Here is a 21,268-nt window from a genome sequence, read left to right on the forward strand (position 1 = left end):
TGTGAGCGGAGAGGACCAGCCTGCCGCATCACAAACTTGTTTAGGCATGGGCTGAGATGTCGACTCAAGGACATAAGTGTCCGGAGTAGCAAAGCATCTAAACCATAAAATTTGATTAATGTGTGCAGAGAGGACCAACCTGCCGCACCACAAACTTGCTGCAGAGGGAGACCTCTAGCCAAGGCTTTAAGAGTGAGGAGAGACCACCTGCTGCGTAGACTTGTGCAGGGAGCCTCTAAAAGCCTACTGGCGAGAGCTCTGGACTCGCTAGCGCCTACCGTGAGGCCCGGGCAGTAAGGTCCCTCACCCAAAGTGACAACCCGGTCACGGCTTCAAAGTGAAGAACTGCTGCCCTGACTTTACGCCACTAGCAAATGCGGTGGACATAATTCTGAAGGGCACAGACTGGACAAAGTCTGAGTAGTCTTTAGCTGCTCCAGCATTACAAACGGCAGGGAGCAGAAGGCTTAGAGAATAATTCCTTACATTTATATAGCGCTTTTCTAGGCACTCAAAGCACTTTACATAGTATAGGGGGAATCTCCTCAACCACCACCAGTGTGCAGCATCCACTTGGATGATGCGACGGCAGCCATAGTGCGCCACAACGCCCACCACACACCAGCTATTGTGACTGGCCAAGGGTCGAGAAAGGCACCTTGGGCAAGTAGTCAGGGTGAGGGTGCAAAGAATGCTTTTGGTCCTACCTGGGGCAACTCAAAACAGGCCGGCAAAAGAGACAGAGCCTGTAGGTACCCAAGTCTCCTTAGAGACGTAATTGCCATATGAAAAACCATCTTGAGAGTCAGAAGTCTACCAAACGCTGACTCTAGAGGTTTTTAAAAAAGGGGGGTCTTACCCTATGAAGAGGTCCTAGCAAGGATGCCCACCCGCCCACCGAGGCGTGGCAAACCGAAGTGGAGGCCACATAGAACCTGGCAGTGGTGAGGCAAGTGCCCTCTGACAGTTCTTTCTATAGAGACTCCAAAACTGAAGCAAACTGGCAGTTAGCTGGTTCTGTAATATGAACTTATTAGAAGGAAACGCATGCAGGCGCCACCACGATCAGACCCCCGGGGGTTATTGACTCAGGGAGAAGTAGAGGAGACATTGCACTATCAACATAGGTGAAGAGGTCCTCTTCTGCCCTGTAAAATCTACCCAGATCAGTTCCAAGTGGAGGGAGCCCTAGCACTTGAAATGGTCTCGATAACCTCAGGAGAAAGCCCTGCGAACCTCAGTTGGTACCCTACAGGGGCCAAGCATGAAAGGTTTCACAATTCGGGCCGGGGATGAATATGTCCCCTGAGCCTGAGAAAGAAGAAACCGGGGAAAGAAATGCATACAGACGCACTCTGGGTCATGTATGTGTCTTAACGTCCAGACCCAAGGGGGCTGGGTGATTTCAGGGAGAAGTAGAGGAGACATTGCGCTATTCATAGAGGCGAAGAGGTCCTCTTCTGCCCTAAGATCTCACCCAAACTTGTTCCAAGTGGAAAAAGCCCGGCATTTAAAAAAGGTCTCGATAACCTCAGGAGAAAGCCCTGTGTCCCTCAGTTGGTACCCTTAGGGGCCAAACATGAAAGATTCCACAACTCGGGGCAGGGATGAAATATTGCCCTGTGCCTGAGATAGAAGATCCTTCCTGTTCGAATCGCCCAAGGCGAGCCGTCGAGGGAAGAGATTAGCTCAGAGAACCAAGCCCTGTTCGGCCAGCGCAGTGCTATCAGTAAGAGGCAAAAACCCTTGCTGGCTAACTCTGGGCAACTACTACCTTAGGGTGGAGTTCTTAACTCCCCGCTGGTATTTTCTGTCTGGACCGTGAATCTGCTCCCGTGATAACGGGCATCCAGGGATATAACTGACCTGAGTGACAGGAGCTTACCCTGGGCCCTAAGGAGAATCCGACGTGTCAGAAATACAGCTGACAAGAACGTGGGTCTCCTTGATGATTTATGTAAGAGGCTACCGCTGTACTGTCCACCCGCACCAAGACACGGCAGCCTCAGGAGGAGGTATTTCAGGGCCAGAAATACAGCCATCAACCCGAGACAGTGACTGTGACAACCGAGCTGATGACCTTCCTATCCCCTTAAGCTGGACGACCATTTAAGGCCGCTACCCCGCCCTTCAGGGAGGAATCTGTCGTTAGCAGTCTGCGACAACAAGACGCACCTAGAGTGGGACCCAAGGCAGAAAACCGGGGTCTGAACCACATAGAAAGGGAACGAAGCCTGAGGCGCGTAACCCTATTTAGCCTAGGGGTTTTGGCCCTTGGAAGAAATCCCCTGGCTTTTGGCCACAACAAAAACGGTCTCATGAGCAGAAGGTCCAGAGGGATCACAGTGGACAAGTTCGCCCTGAGACCTGGAAATCGTTGATACTGATAACAGTGCAACCTTGACCTAGCCTGACTTTGCTCAGGGTGATCTGAATGGACTCAATACTAGCGGGAGACAGTTGTGCCCGCATTGTGATTGAACTCCATACGATGCCCCGATTGACAGTGTTCTGAGTGGGAGAGAGGACGCTTTTCTTGGCGTTGAGCCTCAACCACAGAGAAACAGATGAGCTAAGACGATGTCCCTGTGCTGAACTGCCAGTTCCTGGAACTGCCCTAGGATCAGCCAGTCGTCTACATAATTCAGAATGCAGATGCCCCGGAGTCGCAAGGAGCCAGCGCTACATCATGCATTGTGAATGTGTGGGTAAAAAGGGCTAGGCTGGGTGAAAGAACCTGACCCTGGAAGACTTCGCCCCGAAGTGAACCTCAGGAACTTTCCATGTTGTGGCAGAACTTCTAAATGAAGTATAGAAGTGCGTCATAAGATCGATGGTGACCAGCCAAACGAGTTGTAGGGCTTGAGACACGACCGCCTTGACAGGCATCATCTTGGACTTGAACACCCACGGGTAGTTCAAGCTTTAAGATCTAAGCCAGACGCCACCCCTCACCCTCCATGGGTAACGGAAGTATTTAGTGTAATAACCTAATCTCTCTCTGGAAGGGGAACACATACCATGGCCCCTTTAACCAGGAGATTGAGTCTTTTGTTTTTACAAAAAGAAATCCGCTTACGGTAGTGAGAACACGCCGTTGAAACACGGAAAAGTGGCGAGTGAATTAAATCCTTACGCCCTTATAAGACCCACAGAAAAGAATATATCTGGCAGGAGTTTCCACGCTGGCCAGGATCTCTGAGATGGGTATTATATTTTAACACTTCCTGTTGAGGGGTTGTCGGGTGTTTCGCGTCCTGAATAAAATGCAGGAACAGCGAAAACACCCAATTTTGAAGGAAGCCTCTGCAACCCGAAACACCAAGAGGTGGCGGGAATGGAGGGGCTTTGAGGGGGTGCCGGGAGGGGTGAAGTGAAGCAAGCACCCCGTCCCGAGGGGAGCTACCCCCTAATCTAGGTGCAAGACCATCAGGGTTTTCTCTTGGGTCTTGCTTCGGGGGCTGGCGAGGGCGGCGAGACTGTCCCCAATCCGTGGGAGGAGGAGCACAACTCGCCACGCTTTGCTTTTGAGCCTCCCTTCAGTCAGGAGCGAGGCGGGTCTGCGGCTTGCTCGTCAAGCGCAGAAACCACACTCAGGTCGTCCAGGGGGTCAGCCTGGTATGCCTGTAAAACAGCATAGTGTGCAGAGCAGCACCAGCCTGACCTGCTGCTTGATAAGCCCTTCCCACTAAAGTGGAGGTTGTCCTACAAGGCTTTGAGGGGAGAGAGGGCTTCTTAAGTGAGGATGCCGAGCCCGGCGAGAGATAGCCCGCAAGCGTCTCTTCGACCGGCGGCATCACAGAATACCGCCGTGCCTCAACACACCACGATAGTCGAATATAATGACGTCGAGGGTATGCGAACACGGGAAGAAAATTATATATATTATTATATATATTTTTTTTTTTTTTTAGGGGTTATCCATGAGCGAAAAAGCTCATGGAGGTTATCAAAGAAGGGAAGGGACCCATGAGGCGTTCCCTTTCTTAGACTGGAAGATAAAATATATCCCCTAATTTGGAGCGTTTGGGGGTCTCTTTTTCGCGTGGCCAGTCCAATCTGCAAATCGCACGAGTAACAACATCGAGCAATTCCTCCGTAGATTTTTTTTTATCGCGGACGGGAAGCTCGGAGGCGGGAAGAGAATCGCGATCCACCTCATGATCCGAAGGAGCGACGAGATCATGTGTGAAGGACCAGCTGGGTTTGGGGAGAGAGTGAGAGAAAGGGATCAACCCGTCTCTTGCTCCTCAGCCAAATCCATGCAAGAGCCCCACGAACGATTTTTTTTTTTTTTTTTTCGTGAGTGCTGACTGCCGGAAGCAAGCGAGGCGAGCACGACGCACTCTGCCTGTTAAAGCAAATCGCAGTGCTCGCACCCGCCCTGCTGCAACACGAGAGCAGCGTGCTCTTACCCCCAAACAAACAGAGCAAAGACTGATGTGTGTCCTCTTCAGCTATAGAGCGAGAAGAGGGGAACACGCACCGTTTGCGGCTTTCAGTCATTCTCTCTTTTTCTAAACAGAAGAGAACAACGTTCACTGCACACTGCCTATCTGATTCTAACTTCTAACAGAGGGAAAGAAAGTTTTGACAGGGTTTGTGAAACACACAGAAACAGAATCGCTCTGAAAAAACAGTTTCTGACGACACCTGGTGACGTATCCATTTATAGCCTGGCCTCAGGTGCATCTAATGATTACATCAACCGAGGCTATGAATTCCGGTCAATGTTCATTGACGTGTTCGTAGCGCTTAAAAGCTTTTTGTAAAGGGAACTATTCTTTTTTTCACTCTGAGGAGCGAAGTGTTTCACTTTGTTTGAAGATCATGATGCTGCAGCATTGATGACTTGAGTGACAGTCTGTGACAGTGACTCAGCACCAGCAGCTGTGTGAACTTCCACTTTGTAAAAGTCCCATTCAATAATCTCTAAATAAATTACACATTAATTAAAATTAAATCCTGTAATGTAATGACAGTAACGCCACCAATTATAAAGAAGTAAAAGTACAAAAATTTCATTAGAAAATTACTTACCCACTTTTAAGTCAATTTTATCTCCAAAAGACACTCAAGTAAATGTAACAGAGTAAATGTAATGCATTGCTACCCACCTCTTCAAGAGCCTGAGCTGAAATACAAAAAGTCAACAAATCATTACTGTTAAGGTAATATGTGGAGATATACAGCACTTCTCAGAAGTCAGAGATTAAAAGGGAAAACATGTGCTTCATTATTTTGTTGTTGTACATAAGAAAAGCAATTCTACATTTCTCGACTGGTGGGTTGCGACCCCAAAAATGTATCTATTTTAATAGGGTAGTAGATGGCAAGGATAAAACAATGCTAAATAATAAAATCAAATGTAATGAACCATACAATCGTTTATAGTTAAATAAATAGGCTTGTCAACTTTTAAAATTGGAGGAGTTCCCTTCCACTTCCCTTTATTTTATGTGCAAGGTCGTGTGGCCACTCAAACTCTGTTGTTTGTTTTCAGCACAAATTAAATTTGGAAGAGGCTAGCCAAATTAGGTAGATGCAAAAATGGGCAGGATACGTGACATATCCTTATCCTTGAGAACCACGAACAAAACTGTGCAAAGTAAAAGGAAATATGACCCAGTAACAGTTTACCTGCAGCGAGGAAAAACATGGTTTGTGAATTTTTGAAAATGGACCATTAAAGCATTGAAATACAACAGACAATTATAAACCAAAAAGAAGCCAAGTATTCAATTTCTGTTTGATTTTGTTGTACTGCAATCTGGGTCCTGCAGCAATTCCACTTTTTATTACATTTTCTTCCAAAAACTAATAATAAAATAGGAACAAAAATTACTAAAGCACTTTCATAAATACTAATAGTTATCTCAAATGAAAATTATTTTTTACTATTCTAACTATTTTTAATTAAGTTACTATTACTCTCTAAAGTTGTCATTAATGAAAACAATCAAGTGGTCCTTATTGAACAGTATTTGAAATGTCACATTTGGCACCAACAATCATCTATGTGATCTAATCAGCCAATCATGTGACAGCAGTGCAGTGTAAAAATCATCCAGATACGAGTCAGGAGCTAATAGTTAATGTTTACATCAACCATTAGAATGGGGAAAATGTGATCTCAGTGATTTGGACCGTGGCATTATTGTTGATGCCAGACGGGCTGGTTTGAGTATTTCTGTAACTGCCGATCTCCTGGGATTTTCACACACAACAAGCTAGAATTTACTCCGAATGGTGCTAGAAACGAAAAACATCCACTGAGGGGTACTTTAGCTGCATTGTACCCTTTATATCAAAAGAGATGCTCATGTCTTACATATCAGTGCTCAGGTGGTTTATACGTTTATATACACAATAGTGCATTATAATTTAATCTTAAGGTCTTGACCATTTGAATACACTACTTGCACAGAGTGAGTCCAAAGGCTGACAGAAGAACAGTGTAGAGGACATTCATGGTGTCGGGAGAGAAGGTCTACTCAACTATTCACCTGAAAGGGTTCACCATTTATGCTCTCAACCCAGCCTTGAAACGTGTGAACTTTGAAGGTAACCCATGACTTTTAAACTGTTATGTATGGAAATTTCATAACACGTACAAATACATGGCAAACACACACCTTGATTTATCTAATGACATGTCAATCTTATTTAAAAAACATATGTAATTATGAAATATACTGTATACAATTTATAAGCTGCTGAATTGATGCGGCATAATACTACTATAACCATTCTGCTGTATATAGAGATATGGCAGAAATAGTATATGTAGTATGGGTAGTATGTCATTTCAAACGCAGTAAAATAACTTTAGGAACCACACTATAGGTAACTTTTGCATACTTGATCACAAACAAACACAATAGCTAAAAGTGGGTCAATAATGTATTAAAACTGTTGTTGTTATTGTTTAATTCCAGAGAACATGACACAGAATACAAATTAAATATTTATGGTTGTTACTGTTCTAGTAAATATTTAGAAGCTAAAATAATGTTTAAAAGATCAATTAAAAAAAAAATATCAGTTAGCATTAACAACTATTTTCTTTAACTCAAATCTTTGGAATCAAAACCCGTTTCTATATTTGGTACCTAAACAGCAGATAACTGGCGTTTGTCTGAGTGATAACAGGGAAAGGCAGCAGATAAAATATCAATTTGCTTCCTAAAATATATTAACATTTATCTACATAAGCATGTCACATTTAAATACTGAACAAAACATTCCAAGCTCTATTTACAGTAATTTTCTACATCTCACCTACTCAGTCCATTGACGCTTCATAGCATTAAGTAATTTTAAACACTTGTGAACATGTTCTTTTGGCTCAGTCTCCATTACGTCTTTAAAATGTATACCAACATCTAAAATAATAGATATGTGCTTAATTCACCTGTAACTCTATGGCATTTCTAAGTTGCTGATTAGTTTATACCCAACAAGGTGGAATATATTTCTAAAGTGCATCTCTGTGCATCCATATTTACAATAATACACACTATGTAGACAGCCAAACTAGACAGTGCTCATATAGGGGGAGCATTTGACATTGGTACATTTTCTCAGATGAGCAGACGGTGATCAGATTGGCTTGTACAGCAAGGTTGTGACATATTTCTTCTTATAGCGATGGGTTCCACTCAGAACCATTACGCCATCCTGTCAGAGAGCCGGAGATGAGAGACATCAGTACAAACTGAAAATCAATACTGGCTCATTTCACAGAGCTCTGTAAGTTTGTTGCTTACCTTAATAGACAGAGCGTACAGGTGATTAAGCATGACATGATTGGGCTCAGGAAGCAAAGCTGGATCACACTTTTCAGAAAACAAGAATACATTTCCCTTAGTCTGTGCAATACTTGTAACTGAAGGAAAATCCCAGGTTCAATAGAAGTTATGCTCAATCGACAGCATTTTTTACATAATATTGATCACCACAAAAAAACGTATTGACTTAAACCTCCTTTTCTTTTAAAACAAAAAGCAAACAATTGAGGTTATAGTGAGGCACTTACAATGAAAGTGAATAGGGCCAATTTGTGGAGGGTATAAAGGCAGAAATGTGAACCTTATAATTTTTATAAAAGCACTTATATTAATTCTTCAATTAAAACAAGTATTACTTGAGCTGTAAAGTTGTTTATATCATAAATTATACAGTCATTTTAGGGTTTATTGGCATTACTTACAATGAGGTACTTACAATGGAAAAGAATGATACAAGAAAAACATTATACATATTAACATGATTCACTGCATCTGTGTAAAGTTAAATCCCTGAAAAATGCTGTTAATGCAGGTAAATCCCTGATTTTATCACCCTAAAATCATGCCAACAAGTATACCGATCACATATTGTGGCTATAAAGTGCAACAGTGCCCGTCCACCTTTTTTAGTCATCTGGATTCCGGAAGTATTTTTTCCCATTCGTTTTTTCTATAAGCTTTTCATAAAATCTTTTATAAACGAGTTGTAAGACATGAACCAAACCAACCAGCTCCGAGGTGAATCACAACATTATAAACTTTCAAATAAAGTATTTGAAAAACAGACAAAAAGACAAATGTACAAGACTGTGTACTTACCATCTTTCATGAGGGCATGAACTACAACTCCATGAAGCATTGTAAATGATGTCATCAAATTAAAAATGCTAGAAATAACAAAACATGATATATACAAATGTATATATGTATATATATATATATATATATATATATATATATAAATATGTAGTTTGAAAGTGTAGGGAAACTCGATTGCGTTGTTCACAGTGCATCAAGGAAGTTAGTGGTCGTTGCTTGACTTGTTTGGTTGCTTTGTTGGCCACAGTTCTCTGATTGGTTGATCAGTGTCTGCTGGACCATGGGCAGTGTAGTTGTTCAACAGAAACTCTGCTATAGGACATGAACATGAATGAAATTGAAATGGGGGCCTGGGTAGCTCAGCAAGAAAAGACACTGACTACAACACCTGGAGTCGCAAGTTCGAATCTAGGTTGAGCTGAGTGACTCCAGTCAGGCTTCCTAAGCAACCAATTGGCCCGGTTGCTAGGGTTGGTATAGTCACATTGGTTTAACCTCCATGCGATCGCTATAATGTGGTTCTCGATTTTGATGGGGTGAGTGGCGAGTTGTGCTTGGATGCCGCAGAGAATAGCATGAAGCCTCCACATGTGTTAGGTCTCCGCGGTAACACATTCAACAAGCCACGTGATAAGATGTGCAGATTGACGAGGTAACTAAGAGTCGTCCTCTACCACCCGGATTGAGTCACTACGCCACCACGAGGACATAAGAGCGTATTGGGAATTGGGCATTCCAAATTGGGGAGAAAATAAAAAACAAAAAACAATTAAGTTGAAATAATACGGACTGATGGCTTTAACTAAGACCATCATTGAACAACCTCGGAGATCATGGTAGGTCTGTCTTGAAAGGTTTAAAATTAATTGTTGAAATCAATTCGTCTTTACAAAAAAACAAAAGGGATTTTTGCTTCCGGAACCAGACTGTTGCGCTTTATTGACCAGTTTCAGTGCAGTAAATTTTTCCTCGCAGCCGCCATACTTGTGACCATTAGTGGTAGGAAGCAATGGGTGTGAATGGAAAAAGACCCGTGAAATTATATCAAGTAAAACATAAAATTTGTATCCATGCCAAGTCCCAGAAAAGTGTATACTAATCTGAAGTCTGCACAAATATTGCCAAATTAGACTTTCGCGGACATTTAATTATATTTTATCCAATATTCATCTCCATATGCCGACGAGTCTTATTCAAAATCTTTTCATGTTGTTTTCTTGTCTGATTTGGTCACAATATGACAAACGTCTGTGATGATCCAGTCTGTATAAATGTAAGAGCTGCTTTTAACTCCTGATGAATACACAGACAACAACCGAGGTGAACACTCCTATGCAAGTACACATGGAATTTCACTACTATTGTGTTTTACTTAAGTTGTCGTGCATTAAAAAAAATGTCTCTTTAGTAGAGTAGTTAATTCAATTGTTACTTTTGTTCTAAGTTAATTAAAATATATACAGTGCTTTTCAAATCAACTTTGTGTAAATATAACTAATATGCTTACAAGTCTGGATGTGTAAATAATGTCTTATGATCTGTTTATTGACAAACATTAGTAAATAATCAAGTGCTTTTTTAATTATTACAATGTGTTCCTATTATCACATTTGTTTATACAGTTTGGGTGTTATGAATTCAAATGCTGTCAATTGAGCAAAACTGACATTTATTTCTGTGTTAAAAGCATCCAATTAAACATTAATTATGGTAAATGTATCCATTTTAATTACTATAATAATGCCCAATGTAAATTCTTGAGCTTATTAATATAAAACATGTTTTGTTTTTGTCAATATTCCACTATAAATGGTCCCTCTAGTTACATTTGTGAAAATAGTCCATTTAAAACAAAATACAAATTATGAATCTTAAATTATTAAAAAATCATCACTGTATCATTGTAAGAGCAAATATTTGCACCGCTATTGGTGAGGTTTTGTTAGATACTCACAGAGATGCCCGTGTCCTTATTGAGGATGACCTGTAGGAGATGAGGTGGCAAAATGGGGGGCGATTTTAATTTTTCCTCCTGTTTGGGTACATAAGCATCCTGATGGTACGGCCCAGGAGGAGAGCTGGACAAGTCTGAAAACAACAAGAACAAAGTATCACAACAACAGACAACTGACCATTTTTAAACCTGTTTGCATTATGACATGTTATGCACCAAGTTATTTAAGTTTTTCCCTTTATTTCTCAGATGATATAACAACTGTAAAAGTGTTAAGACATTAAAGAAATTGTAGTTTTCACCGGACAAGTCAGAGCATTTCTGGGAATCCACCATAAGAGCATCGAACACCTCAAAGTCTGTCTTCTTCACCTGGATGATGTTGTTGACCGTGCCAAGCTGGTTGGTCACCACAGGCTGAGGGTACAGCATTTCAACATTGTGTTGATTATTTGTTTGAAAAAGCACTAATCAATCATGCTTCATGTCTCAGTTACCTCCGTTGGGTCATGTGTCCATTGTCCATCCACAAAGAACTTGTACTGGTGCTCACCCTCAGGCAAATCCACAATCGCCACAAAGTTATTTTGACTAATAAAGAGACAAGAAGTAAAACTGGAATGTTGTTTATGGATAAAAAAAAAACATATCGGTATAATATAAGACTGTTGTGCAACTAAATACATATAGTAACCAATATACATAAATTTTTCCCACTTATAAAAATGTCAACAATTTTGTACTTTTGTACTGTAATTATGTGCTTGTAGAGACAAGCACATAATTGTATACATTGTCTATGGAAAATCATCATACCCCTTTGAAATAGTCCCTTTTTTTGTCTTACAGCCTGAAATCAAAACTTTTTTAAAACTTTCCAGCTTTATTTACACATTTTGCCTTACAACATTCAAGTTACGAAAAAAAAAAAGGCAACAGTCCCAAAAGTGTATAATAGATGAAAAACTACTATAAGAGGGTTTGAAAAGTTATCATATCCCTGGATTTAATACTTCGTATAGCTAACTTTTGCTTTAATGAGAGCCATCAGTCTTTTCGGATATGTCTTTACTAGCTTTGCACACCTATATTGGGGAATATTTGCCCATTCTTCCTTTCAGAATTTTTTGAGTTCAGTCATACTGGGGGGTTAGCAGTGATGGACTGCTTTCTTCAAGACCATCCACAGGTTTTCTATTGGATTTAGGTCTGGGCTCTGACTTGGCCACTCAAAGACTTTGATCTACCTATCCTTAAGCCACTGCGTTGTTTTTTTGGCGTGTGTTTAGGGTCATTGTCATGCTGAATGGTTAACCACCTGCCCATCTTCAGTTGTCAAGCAGAGAGCCACAGACTTTCCCCAAGTATTTGAGTGTACATGGCAGCATCCATTTTCCCTTCAATCCTGACCAATTGCCCAGTCCCCGCTGAAGAGAAACACCCCCACTAGGGCTGGGCGATATACAAGAAATATGTTCATGATCTTTTGTTCTTTTTTTTTTTTATATCGAGATATCCGATTACATCGTCAACCCCCTGGCCGAGGGATCAGTGAATATTCTTGCTTTATTTATTTTGCTTTAGAAATGTAAATCATTTATTGAAACACTAAAAACTTAAACCAGAGATATTTCTAAATTTGAATTGCACTTTAAATTAAAGATAAAACTATTAAAATAACAAATTTTTTATTACATTTCTTTTAAATAACAACCCTTCCATTTACCTTCATGCAAGTACCGGTATTCATCTACAACAGGTTGAAAATTACTAATACAAATTAAGATCTAAGGACAACTATGAATGTAAACATAATAATGATGACGATGCTAACCATAATAATTGTAATATAATTCAATTTTAGGTTCAAGGTGAACTTGTTTAGGTTGAATACACATGTATAGGCTATAGGCCGCCTATGTCCTGCACTTAACCTTAAAGGTGCTGAAACTGTCATCCATGCTTTCATAACCTCTCGTTTAGATTATTGTAACTCTTTGTTCACAGGTTTACCCACAAAAGCACTTACAACTTCTGCAAAATTCTGCTTCTCGTGCTCTCAAGCATAACAAGAAATCAGCTCACATCACTCCTATCCCAATTGATCATGGCATACAGTTCAAAATTCTTGTTTTAGTCTTTAAGGCCTTTCATGGATTAGCACCCTCATGTTTGACAGAACTAATACATCCATATGTTTCCATCTGCACTCTTAGATCTAGCGCTGGAAACTTGCTTGTTATATCTAAGTTTAGACTGTCTACTGTCGGTGGTAGGACTTTTAGTTTTCGGACAAATTGCCCCAAAACCTTTGTGAATCTACATCACTCCAGACCTTTAAGAAAGAATTAAAATCTAATTTATTTAAACTATGACTGTCCCTTGTACAGCTATTATCTCTGTATTATAATGTACATGTCTCCATTTTCATGTTTTGATATTGTATGTCTGTTAGATTGCTTGCTTACTTGCTTGAAACTACTTTGTATGTTTATCTCTGTTTTGCCTATATTTTGTAAAGCGTTCTTCGGTTCTTGAAAGGTGCTATATAAATAAAAAATATTATTATTCAAATTATAAAGTGAACCTGCAGAATTGCGTTCACATGGAAATAAAGCAAACTAAACTTCAAGCACCTCCTGAGATGGTCTGAGATCATTTGCAGAACTCTCATAGATTTCACAACTCTTGCAAAAAAAAAAAGAAAGAGTGAGAACTCTTTACATGCATGTGTTCGAGACACCCTCTGGCTGCACGCCTCTGAAGAAACAGTTCATCAGACTCGCTCACTGATGGCTTTTCTTTCGTCTGTTCTTCAAAATATTATGAAGTGTGTTTCTTCAAGCACATGTCTTTGTGTTTAACAGCATTTCTTTGCATGTGTCATTCAGAGAAATCTTACAGTTATCATGTCACAGAGGTGGGTAGATGAGCAAACTTACCCACCATGCGCATTAAATAGACTACCCGCATTTGGCAGGTGCTAATTTCACACCCTGTGCTGCTATGTAATGTTTTTGGTGACATCCCAGCTCTATGGTTTTGTAATTTCTCAATATTGTCGATTTTCATCTGTCATTGAATGTTGCAATCAGATATTTTTCAGATATCGTTGGTATCCGAATACATCCTCCTATCACCCAGTCACAACCCCCACAACATAATGTTGCCATGTGCATGCTTCACAGTAGGTATGGTATGTTCTGGGTAGTGTGCTGTGTTTGGTCTTCTCCGAAATTTCAGTCCAAAATGTTTTCAATTTTCTTCTCATCTGACCATGGAGGATTCTGATGCCATGTAGAAAATGGTTTTATGGTCAGATAAGACAAATATTTAACTTTTAAGGAGGACTGGGCAATTGGTCAGGATTGAAGGAAAAAGGGATGATGCCATGTACACTCAAATTATTGAGGAAAATCTGTGGCTCTCAGTTTGAAAACTGAAGATGGGCAGGTGGTTAACCATTCAGCATGACAATGACCCTAAACACACGCCAAAAAAACAACGCAGTGGCTTAAGGATAGGAAGGTCAAAGTCCTTAAGTGGCCAAGTCAGAGCCCAGACCAAAATCCATTAGAAAACCTGTGGATGGACTTGAAGAGAGCAGTCCATCACTGCTAACCCCCCAGTATGACTGAACTCTGAAGACTGATGGCTTTCATTAAAGCAAAAGGTAGCTGAACAAACTAATAAATCCAAGTGTATGATCACTTTTCAAACTTTGTAATTCTTGAATAACTTGAATGTTGTAAGGCAACATTTGTAAACAAAGCTGAAAAATGAATGGGTTTTGATATCAGTATGTAAGACAAAAAAAAATTGACTAATCCAAAGTGTAGGAGTACATATCATTATCTTAACTCCAGGATATATTTACACACCTCCTAATCAAAGGAATCTTGTTGGCCCAATTGTTAAAAGAGCCAGAGACATAGACTTCCTTTCCAACTCCAGTCCAACGAAATACAGTGGGTCGATCCAAGGTGGGATCCTTTTCATTGGTGTCTAGGTCTGGTCTCCATTCAATAAACTCCTCTTTTTCTAATGGTACCTAATGGAAGATTGTAGAGAGTACACAATATCATCATTTCTATATCATGAGATCATCATAAAGTGAACTCATAATTGGTCAATTAATGCAAGCCAATGCCAACCCACATACCTTGATGTCTTCCCCGTGAAAAATATCAGCATCCTCAGGGCTGTCCATCAAGATTTTAGGACGGTCTCCCTCCTTGGTTCCTCGACTGTCCCTTCTGTGGGCCTTGTCCTGGCCCATGCCTGCCCTCTCACTGCTTGTGTTCCCCATAGTGCTTTGAACAAGCCTATCTCGAGATCACAGAGTGTGAGAGGCCAGCTGGATGGGTCTGATTAAAAACCAAAAACAACAATATCCATATTGGACTTATGGAATGTATGCATAATTTATACTTTTTAAACCATAATGTTACCAACAACTGTAAATGCTATTATTGCATTCTTGCAAGTACTGGTATTTCCTTTCCTTAACGCTTGGAATAACGTTGACAACTCAATTAATTTAGTTGCTCATTTAATTCCTAAAGTAGAGACCTTCTTTTTTTTTTTCTTCTTCTTTTTTTTTCTTCAGGTCATAACTATTTTAAGCCTAACTCTCCGTCTGTCCTGGTATTTATTGCAAACGTAAATGATCTGTTTTTAGTTGCCAGTTGACACTTGTAAAATAGGATACATATTTCATCTCCTCCAAGATAATGGAAAATGTTTCAATCGCTCTGACTGTATATAACGTTACATTAATACTATAAACAACTTAACGTTATCGCAGCCGGCCAGCTGCGACACTGTATTTCTAGCGAAATCGAGCGGTTTTATTATAGCCTGCAAACATGCAATTCTCACATATTTAATGCTGAAAATAATTACAATTCTGCTGCATTATATTAATACTCGGAATACAACTTACATCCCCCTTTTGCGCACTAACGTATATATTCGTGAGTGGTTGAGCGCAACTTGTCCCCCGTCACAGTTATTTCGTAATTTTTTCATTCACGTTGCTATCGTCACAAACTAAACTCAAGATCTTGGAAGCCATGCTGCGCATGCGCGTCTTTAACTGACAAACGGTGACAATCAGTAGTTCCTCAGCGCATGCGCATGTGTAAAATCATTGACCGCTAAAGGGAGAGACTCGCAAGTCGTACGCCTTTTATAGCACCTTTCAAATGCTGTGTGCTGTAATAATTAAAAGATCAGCCGATTAATGGTGCAAGTTTACTGTGTAGCAACTGTTCATCGTTTTATATGACGTTGGGACGTTTTTTGTTTTGGTTGCACTGTTTAAAACGAAACGTTCATTTCTGTCTACAGATATTCTGGTCATTTTTCATAATGGCCACTGTAGGGAGACATTTAGCCATTATTTAGCCCCCTGAACTTCCACCAGCATCAAAATAACGAAGTCGAGAGGATGATAATGTTCAGTTTAATTGTTTCTGTCATGCAAAGTGCAATTACTCCCCTACTGGCTTTCCCTCAATGGAGTTAGAAACAATTCTAATTGAGAAACTTATGGAAAGAGATTCACAAATAGAAAGTTGGTCCACAAATAAATTGAAGGAGATAAATGTAAGGAGTTTTTGAGATTTACAAATATATGTTTTAACTCACAAACACAACTCTGCCCAGCATTTATTTGTGGATTGTTTGCTGTGCATTTGTGGATGGCAGCTCACATTAGTGAATTCTGAAACATTTCTTGTGCTAGAGCTGCAGGCAATCCACAAATATGTGGGCTTTTTGAAAATTGCCCATTTGCAGAGTGTCATGATCATTAGCTTTATAGCTAACCTGGCTGTCTGTATGAGTCTGCTATTTTAATTTTAACCAAGTTTCTTGAAATGTGTCATCAAAACCTTTACTCTTAATGTTACATGACAGATCCAAACAGACACACTACTAAAGATCAGTAGTACAGATAGTGTCTTTATAAAACACGAATCATATTAGATGATCTTAGGAGCACAAACCATAAATTAACACCCTATATTACAGTATACAAGATCTGCTATGGCAATAATTTGGTTTCACATTATGTTAAAGTATAAAAAAAATTAAATAAAAATTGTATTGAAGTAATATTTAAAAGTATTTATATTTTTACACTTAGTGTTATGACAGACCATTCCAATGTTACTCACAAGAAATAATTATGTTAACCCGGTAAAACAATGCGTGTTTCACTTATTTACTCAGAAATTCAACATTTAACAAGACACAACACATGTCTATAACTGAGAGAAAATTATAAAAACCATAAATCACAGTATTCCTCTGATGACATCCATTTCTTTGACAAGTGACAGCCAAGTTTGCAGCCTTGATGCTTATCTGTATGTTTTTGATTCTATGCTCATGAGAGTGCTGAGACTATGGTCCCACCCTGATAGTAAAACTAAGCGTGATTGGTTGAAGAAAGAACGTAATACGATTGGTCCGAGTTATGTGGCCGTTATCTGATTGAGTAGATAATGGGTGGAGTCCACCTATTTGTGGATTGCCTGCAGCTCTCGCACAAGAAATGTTTCAGAATTCACAAATGTGAGCTGCCATCCACAAATGCACAGCAAACGATCCACAAATAAATGCTGGGCAGAGATGAGTTAGTGAGTTAAAAATATATATTTGTAAATCATTTTTTATGTGCAAATTTCATTTTATTTATTTGTGAATTAACGTTCTTTTTGTGAAACTCCTAACATATATTTGTAAATCTCATTCTTTTTATTTGTGAATCTCTTTCCATTTGTTTCTCAATTAGAAACAATTCTAACTCCATATCTCTCTGTCATAGCCAGTGTTATAGACCAACATCAACCTCTCTCTCTCTCTCTCTCTCTCTCTCTCTCTCTCATTCTCACCAACCTACTTAAACATTTAAAGTGGTAAAAATGCTATTTTGAGTGCATTTAAAGGTAACATCTAAGTAGTGCAAAATCAAGAATGTGTTACATCGTTTTGCTACACCAAAGATTTGAATATGTTGATTTGGGTTGAGCAGTTGCTTTACAATCTGTCAAGCTACATTTGCATTTGTGATCCCCTTCAAGTCTTCATCCTATTAGACAGCACACAGTTTTGCTCATACACATGCATACACAGAAAAATGAAAGAAAAATACAGGGTAAGATATTATGTTAAAAAAAAAAAATACAAGAGTATGCAAACTGACATATATATGTGATCAAACCAATAGGGCTTCAAAGCCTGGACATCTAGCATTTTGAAAAAAATTTAAAAAATCGAGGTTTAAGTAGGGATTTGTTTTCTGTTAATCATCAATGCCTGACAATGACAATTCCCCTAAGCACATCAAATATCCTTGTGTGTTTAAAGGCACTTGTTTGAATAGCTCCATTTAATTTTAGAGGTGGGTTTTTGCTATTGAAACCGTGTTCTCACTGCCTCACTAATTTTCTGGATTTTCAATGGAATAATGGATTGTCTTTGGTATACAGCCTCAAGCTTGCAAACAAGAGCATTACAATAGTTTCATGAGAAGCCTACATTATTATTTGCATTATTTATTATGGTGGCCAAGCTTTACCTCTGTATACAGATTACTTTACTTTGTTCTGGCCATAATCGCAGGTTTTAACGAACTTATAAGACCCTGACTAATAATACACTTTTTGCTCTGGCTGATGGTCTGATGCAATTTTTGAGGAAGAGAATAATAGACAGCAGTGTGTGGCACTGAATTCATGATCAGCTTTTGAATGTGAAGAGTATTTTTGAGGTTACCGCGACATACTGTATTGGCACAGGTAAAAGAGATCAGAGATGAATAGGATGAATAATTGGAATAAGAATGAAGAAATGGATGAATAATTCATAAAATATGATCTTAAAAATAGAAACAAAATAGATGTAAGTTTAGACCCTCAGAGTCTAAACAAAGACTCCATCATGTCTCTTTCTCTGTCTGATGTGTATTTCGGATAGCATGTGTATGTCACTCTAAAAGTAGTATTAAAAATTAAACTGGATTTAAAATATTCATGCATGGTTAGATCTTTTGTGAGCACTCTCAAAGACAAGATGTTGTCGGGTGAATCTCATCTTATGAACAACATGTCCAAGGTCATATTTCACATGGGGGGGGGGAAGAGACAAAAATTGATTTTGAATAAAGAAATTAAGCCTTTTTTGTAGGATTTTTTGCATTGTGAGTTCAATTTTTTGGTGTACGATAGTGTACACTTTATGGGTCTAAGCTACTAAAGAGAAATAGTTCAGTATCGGATAGCAATCGTTTGCACTTGGTCTGTGTATGCCTGGAGTATAGCTGTACTTTGAAAGACTTTAGTGTTCGACTTTACACAAATGCTAGCGAATGCTTAAAAATCAAAGTGTACTTTAGGCTTTTAGCAGATTTGACCCCCTATACTGTAATGTGTCAGGATGTTGTAAATTATGAGTTTGAATAGGCAAGGCAGGGGCCGTTCACATAGGACAGTGAAAAACAGATCAATATGCAAGCCCTTTTTCCCCCATAAATCTCCACTTTCACTTTCACAATATAAAAGAATGTGAAAAGGACCCACATCTATCATATCATTTCTGAAGATATGGATTTAACCACTAGAGTTATATGGATTAATTATGCTGCCTTTATTTGATTTATGGAGCTTCAAAGTTCTGGTCAACATCCACTTGCATTGTATGGACCAACAGAGCTGAAATATACTTCTAAAAATGCCTTTATGCCTATTGCACATTACAACTGTGTCCATCAGAGCATTGTACAAATTTTGAGGAGATACTGATACCTGACCTTTCCGAACAATGAGGCTCGGCATTCTGCCAAACTGTCCTCCTTCTCATTGCCTGAGCAGCTGATGAGTGGTGTCATCTACTGCGTTGTGATACGTCTTCACCCCAATGTATCATCGCTCATGACATGTCCTCCCTCGGATTCAGTGGAAGATGCTGTCTAGGGAGTGCCAGGTTCCAGATTGATACCATGAGTTTGAGTTTGCAATATTTAATACACAAAGACTGAAAATATACAGACTGCGTCTGAATGACTGTACCCTCAATTCGGGGACAGGGCGCTGGTTTTACTTTTTGACCACAGAAAGTTTATCTATCCTCTATCAGATAGCTAGGCATAGTAAGTGTAAAGCGTTAAGCTTCGAGGAATAGTTCACCCCAAAAAAGAAAATTCTGTCATCATTTACTCACCCTCATGTCATTCCAAACCTGTTAGAATTTCTGTTTTCAATAGAACACAAAAGGAGAAGTTTAGAGTAATGTTGTTGTTGTACTTTTCTATACAGTGAAAGTGAATATATTCCAAGTTTTCTGAAGCCATATGAAAAGCTTTATGTGAGAAAACTGAAATGTATTAACTGATTTAATTCACTGATAATATTCTTATTTGATTATATATAAAGATAAATGACTGTGCTGTGCCAAATTTGAATATGAGCATTTTCAAATCTCATTAAGGACATTTGAAAGCTATGCCGGAGAGGAAGATTTTCAGTAAATAGTATTCAATATCAGTCTGTTTCTCACACAAAGCTATCGTATGATTTTAGAAGACTTGGAATATAGCAAACAAGTCATTTGGACTACATCTATGGCACTTTTACTTACTATTGGTCCATTTTTGAGCTTGAACGGCTCTTGTCACCATTCACTTTCATTGTGAACTATTCCTTTAAGTATGGCAAGCTCAAAAGGCTTTTCAAAGGGCTATTCTTCACTATTTTGGTCCAGATGGCAATCTGATTTTTCCAAGAGAATGTCAGATGCAGTAGAGTGCGTAGGCAATGGCCCTCTGCATTCACAGATGTGTAAAAAGCTCCCTGCCGGGTGCCATTTCTGTCACACCTGCTACTGCAAATTCCTTTAGTGCTTTGGACTGAACCTCTTTTAGTTTTATTATAGGGCCATCACCATCTCCAGATGTTCCCCTTGATGAATAGCTGTGTATATCTTGAGGGACAAGAAAGGTGTGATTATCACAGCTTCTAATGGTTTTTCACATGAATATGTGTTTTGAATTCCCTTTAGTAAATGACGTACAGTTGGAAGTTAAGTTTTTATCACGGTATATTTGTTAAGTAATATGAATGTGTTTGTGTGTGTGTGTGTGTGTGTGTGTGTGTGTGTGTGTGTGTGTGTGTGTGTGTATGTGCCTGATATGTGATTTGTTTTTGCAATCTTAACATGTTAATTTAGCAGTCATTGAGCTGCTGGCCTGAACATTTTGTGCACCAGCTAAAAATAAAAGATAACTCACACAGTATAACCTTGCACACTATCAACAACACAGATACAGTAATATTATGTTTTTAACTAGAAAAACAATAGAATTGGTGTTATGTTTGGTTGCTAAGGTGTTCAGGCTGGTTGCTATGGTGTTCTGGCTGATTGCTATGGTGTTCTGGCTGATTGCTTGGTGAATGCTAGGGTGTTTCTAGGCAGTAACTATGGTGTTCTGGCTGGTTGCTTAGCTGTTTCTAATGCAGTTGCTAAGGTGTTCTGGCTGATTGCTAGGACATATTCAGGTAAATGAGAAGGTGTTCTGGCTTGTTGCTAGAGTGTTTCTAGGCAGTTGCTAGCGTGTTGTGGATGGTTGCTTGACCATTTTTAGGCGGCTGCAGTTGCGGTTACCAGACGGATGCTTAGGTAATATGGTGTTTTGACCTAT

At 39.4% G+C, this 21,268-nt stretch overlaps 1 protein-coding gene across 1 annotated transcript; it reads right to left on the reverse strand.

Annotated features, from left to right (window-relative positions):
• Window positions 1-6,724: 6,724 nt before the first annotated feature.
• Window positions 6,725-15,646, reverse strand: prkab1a (protein kinase, AMP-activated, beta 1 non-catalytic subunit, a). Its single transcript, XM_052117367.1, has 8 exons — window positions 15,509-15,646; window positions 14,726-14,930; window positions 14,445-14,614; window positions 11,061-11,154; window positions 10,866-10,980; window positions 10,564-10,697; window positions 7,770-7,838; window positions 6,725-7,680 (listed from the first exon to the last, which is right to left on the reverse strand). Exons 2-8 carry the CDS (start codon window positions 14,870-14,872, stop codon window positions 7,603-7,605), a joined length of 807 nt encoding a protein of 268 aa, XP_051973327.1. The 5' UTR covers window positions 14,873-14,930; window positions 15,509-15,646; the 3' UTR covers window positions 6,725-7,602.
• Between the last annotated feature and the right edge of the window lie 5,622 nt (window positions 15,647-21,268).

This window comes from Xyrauchen texanus, chromosome 44 (genome assembly GCF_025860055.1).
Source record: "Xyrauchen texanus isolate HMW12.3.18 chromosome 44, RBS_HiC_50CHRs, whole genome shotgun sequence".
Taxonomy (NCBI): Eukaryota; Metazoa; Chordata; class Actinopteri; order Cypriniformes; family Catostomidae; genus Xyrauchen; species Xyrauchen texanus.

Coding starts and splice junctions, on each gene's coding strand:
- prkab1a (XM_052117367.1), bottom strand. CDS start 14,872: ATGGGGAACACAAGCAGTGAGAGGGCAGGCATGGGCCAGGACAAGGCC. Junction 14,615..14,725: donor TTCACGGGGAAGACATCAAG/GTATGTGGGTTG, acceptor ATCTTCCATTAG/GTACCATTAGAAAAAGAGGA. Junction 11,155..14,444: donor AAGATTCCTTTGATTAGGAG/GTGTGTAAATAT, acceptor TCTCTTTATTAG/TCAAAATAACTTTGTGGCGA.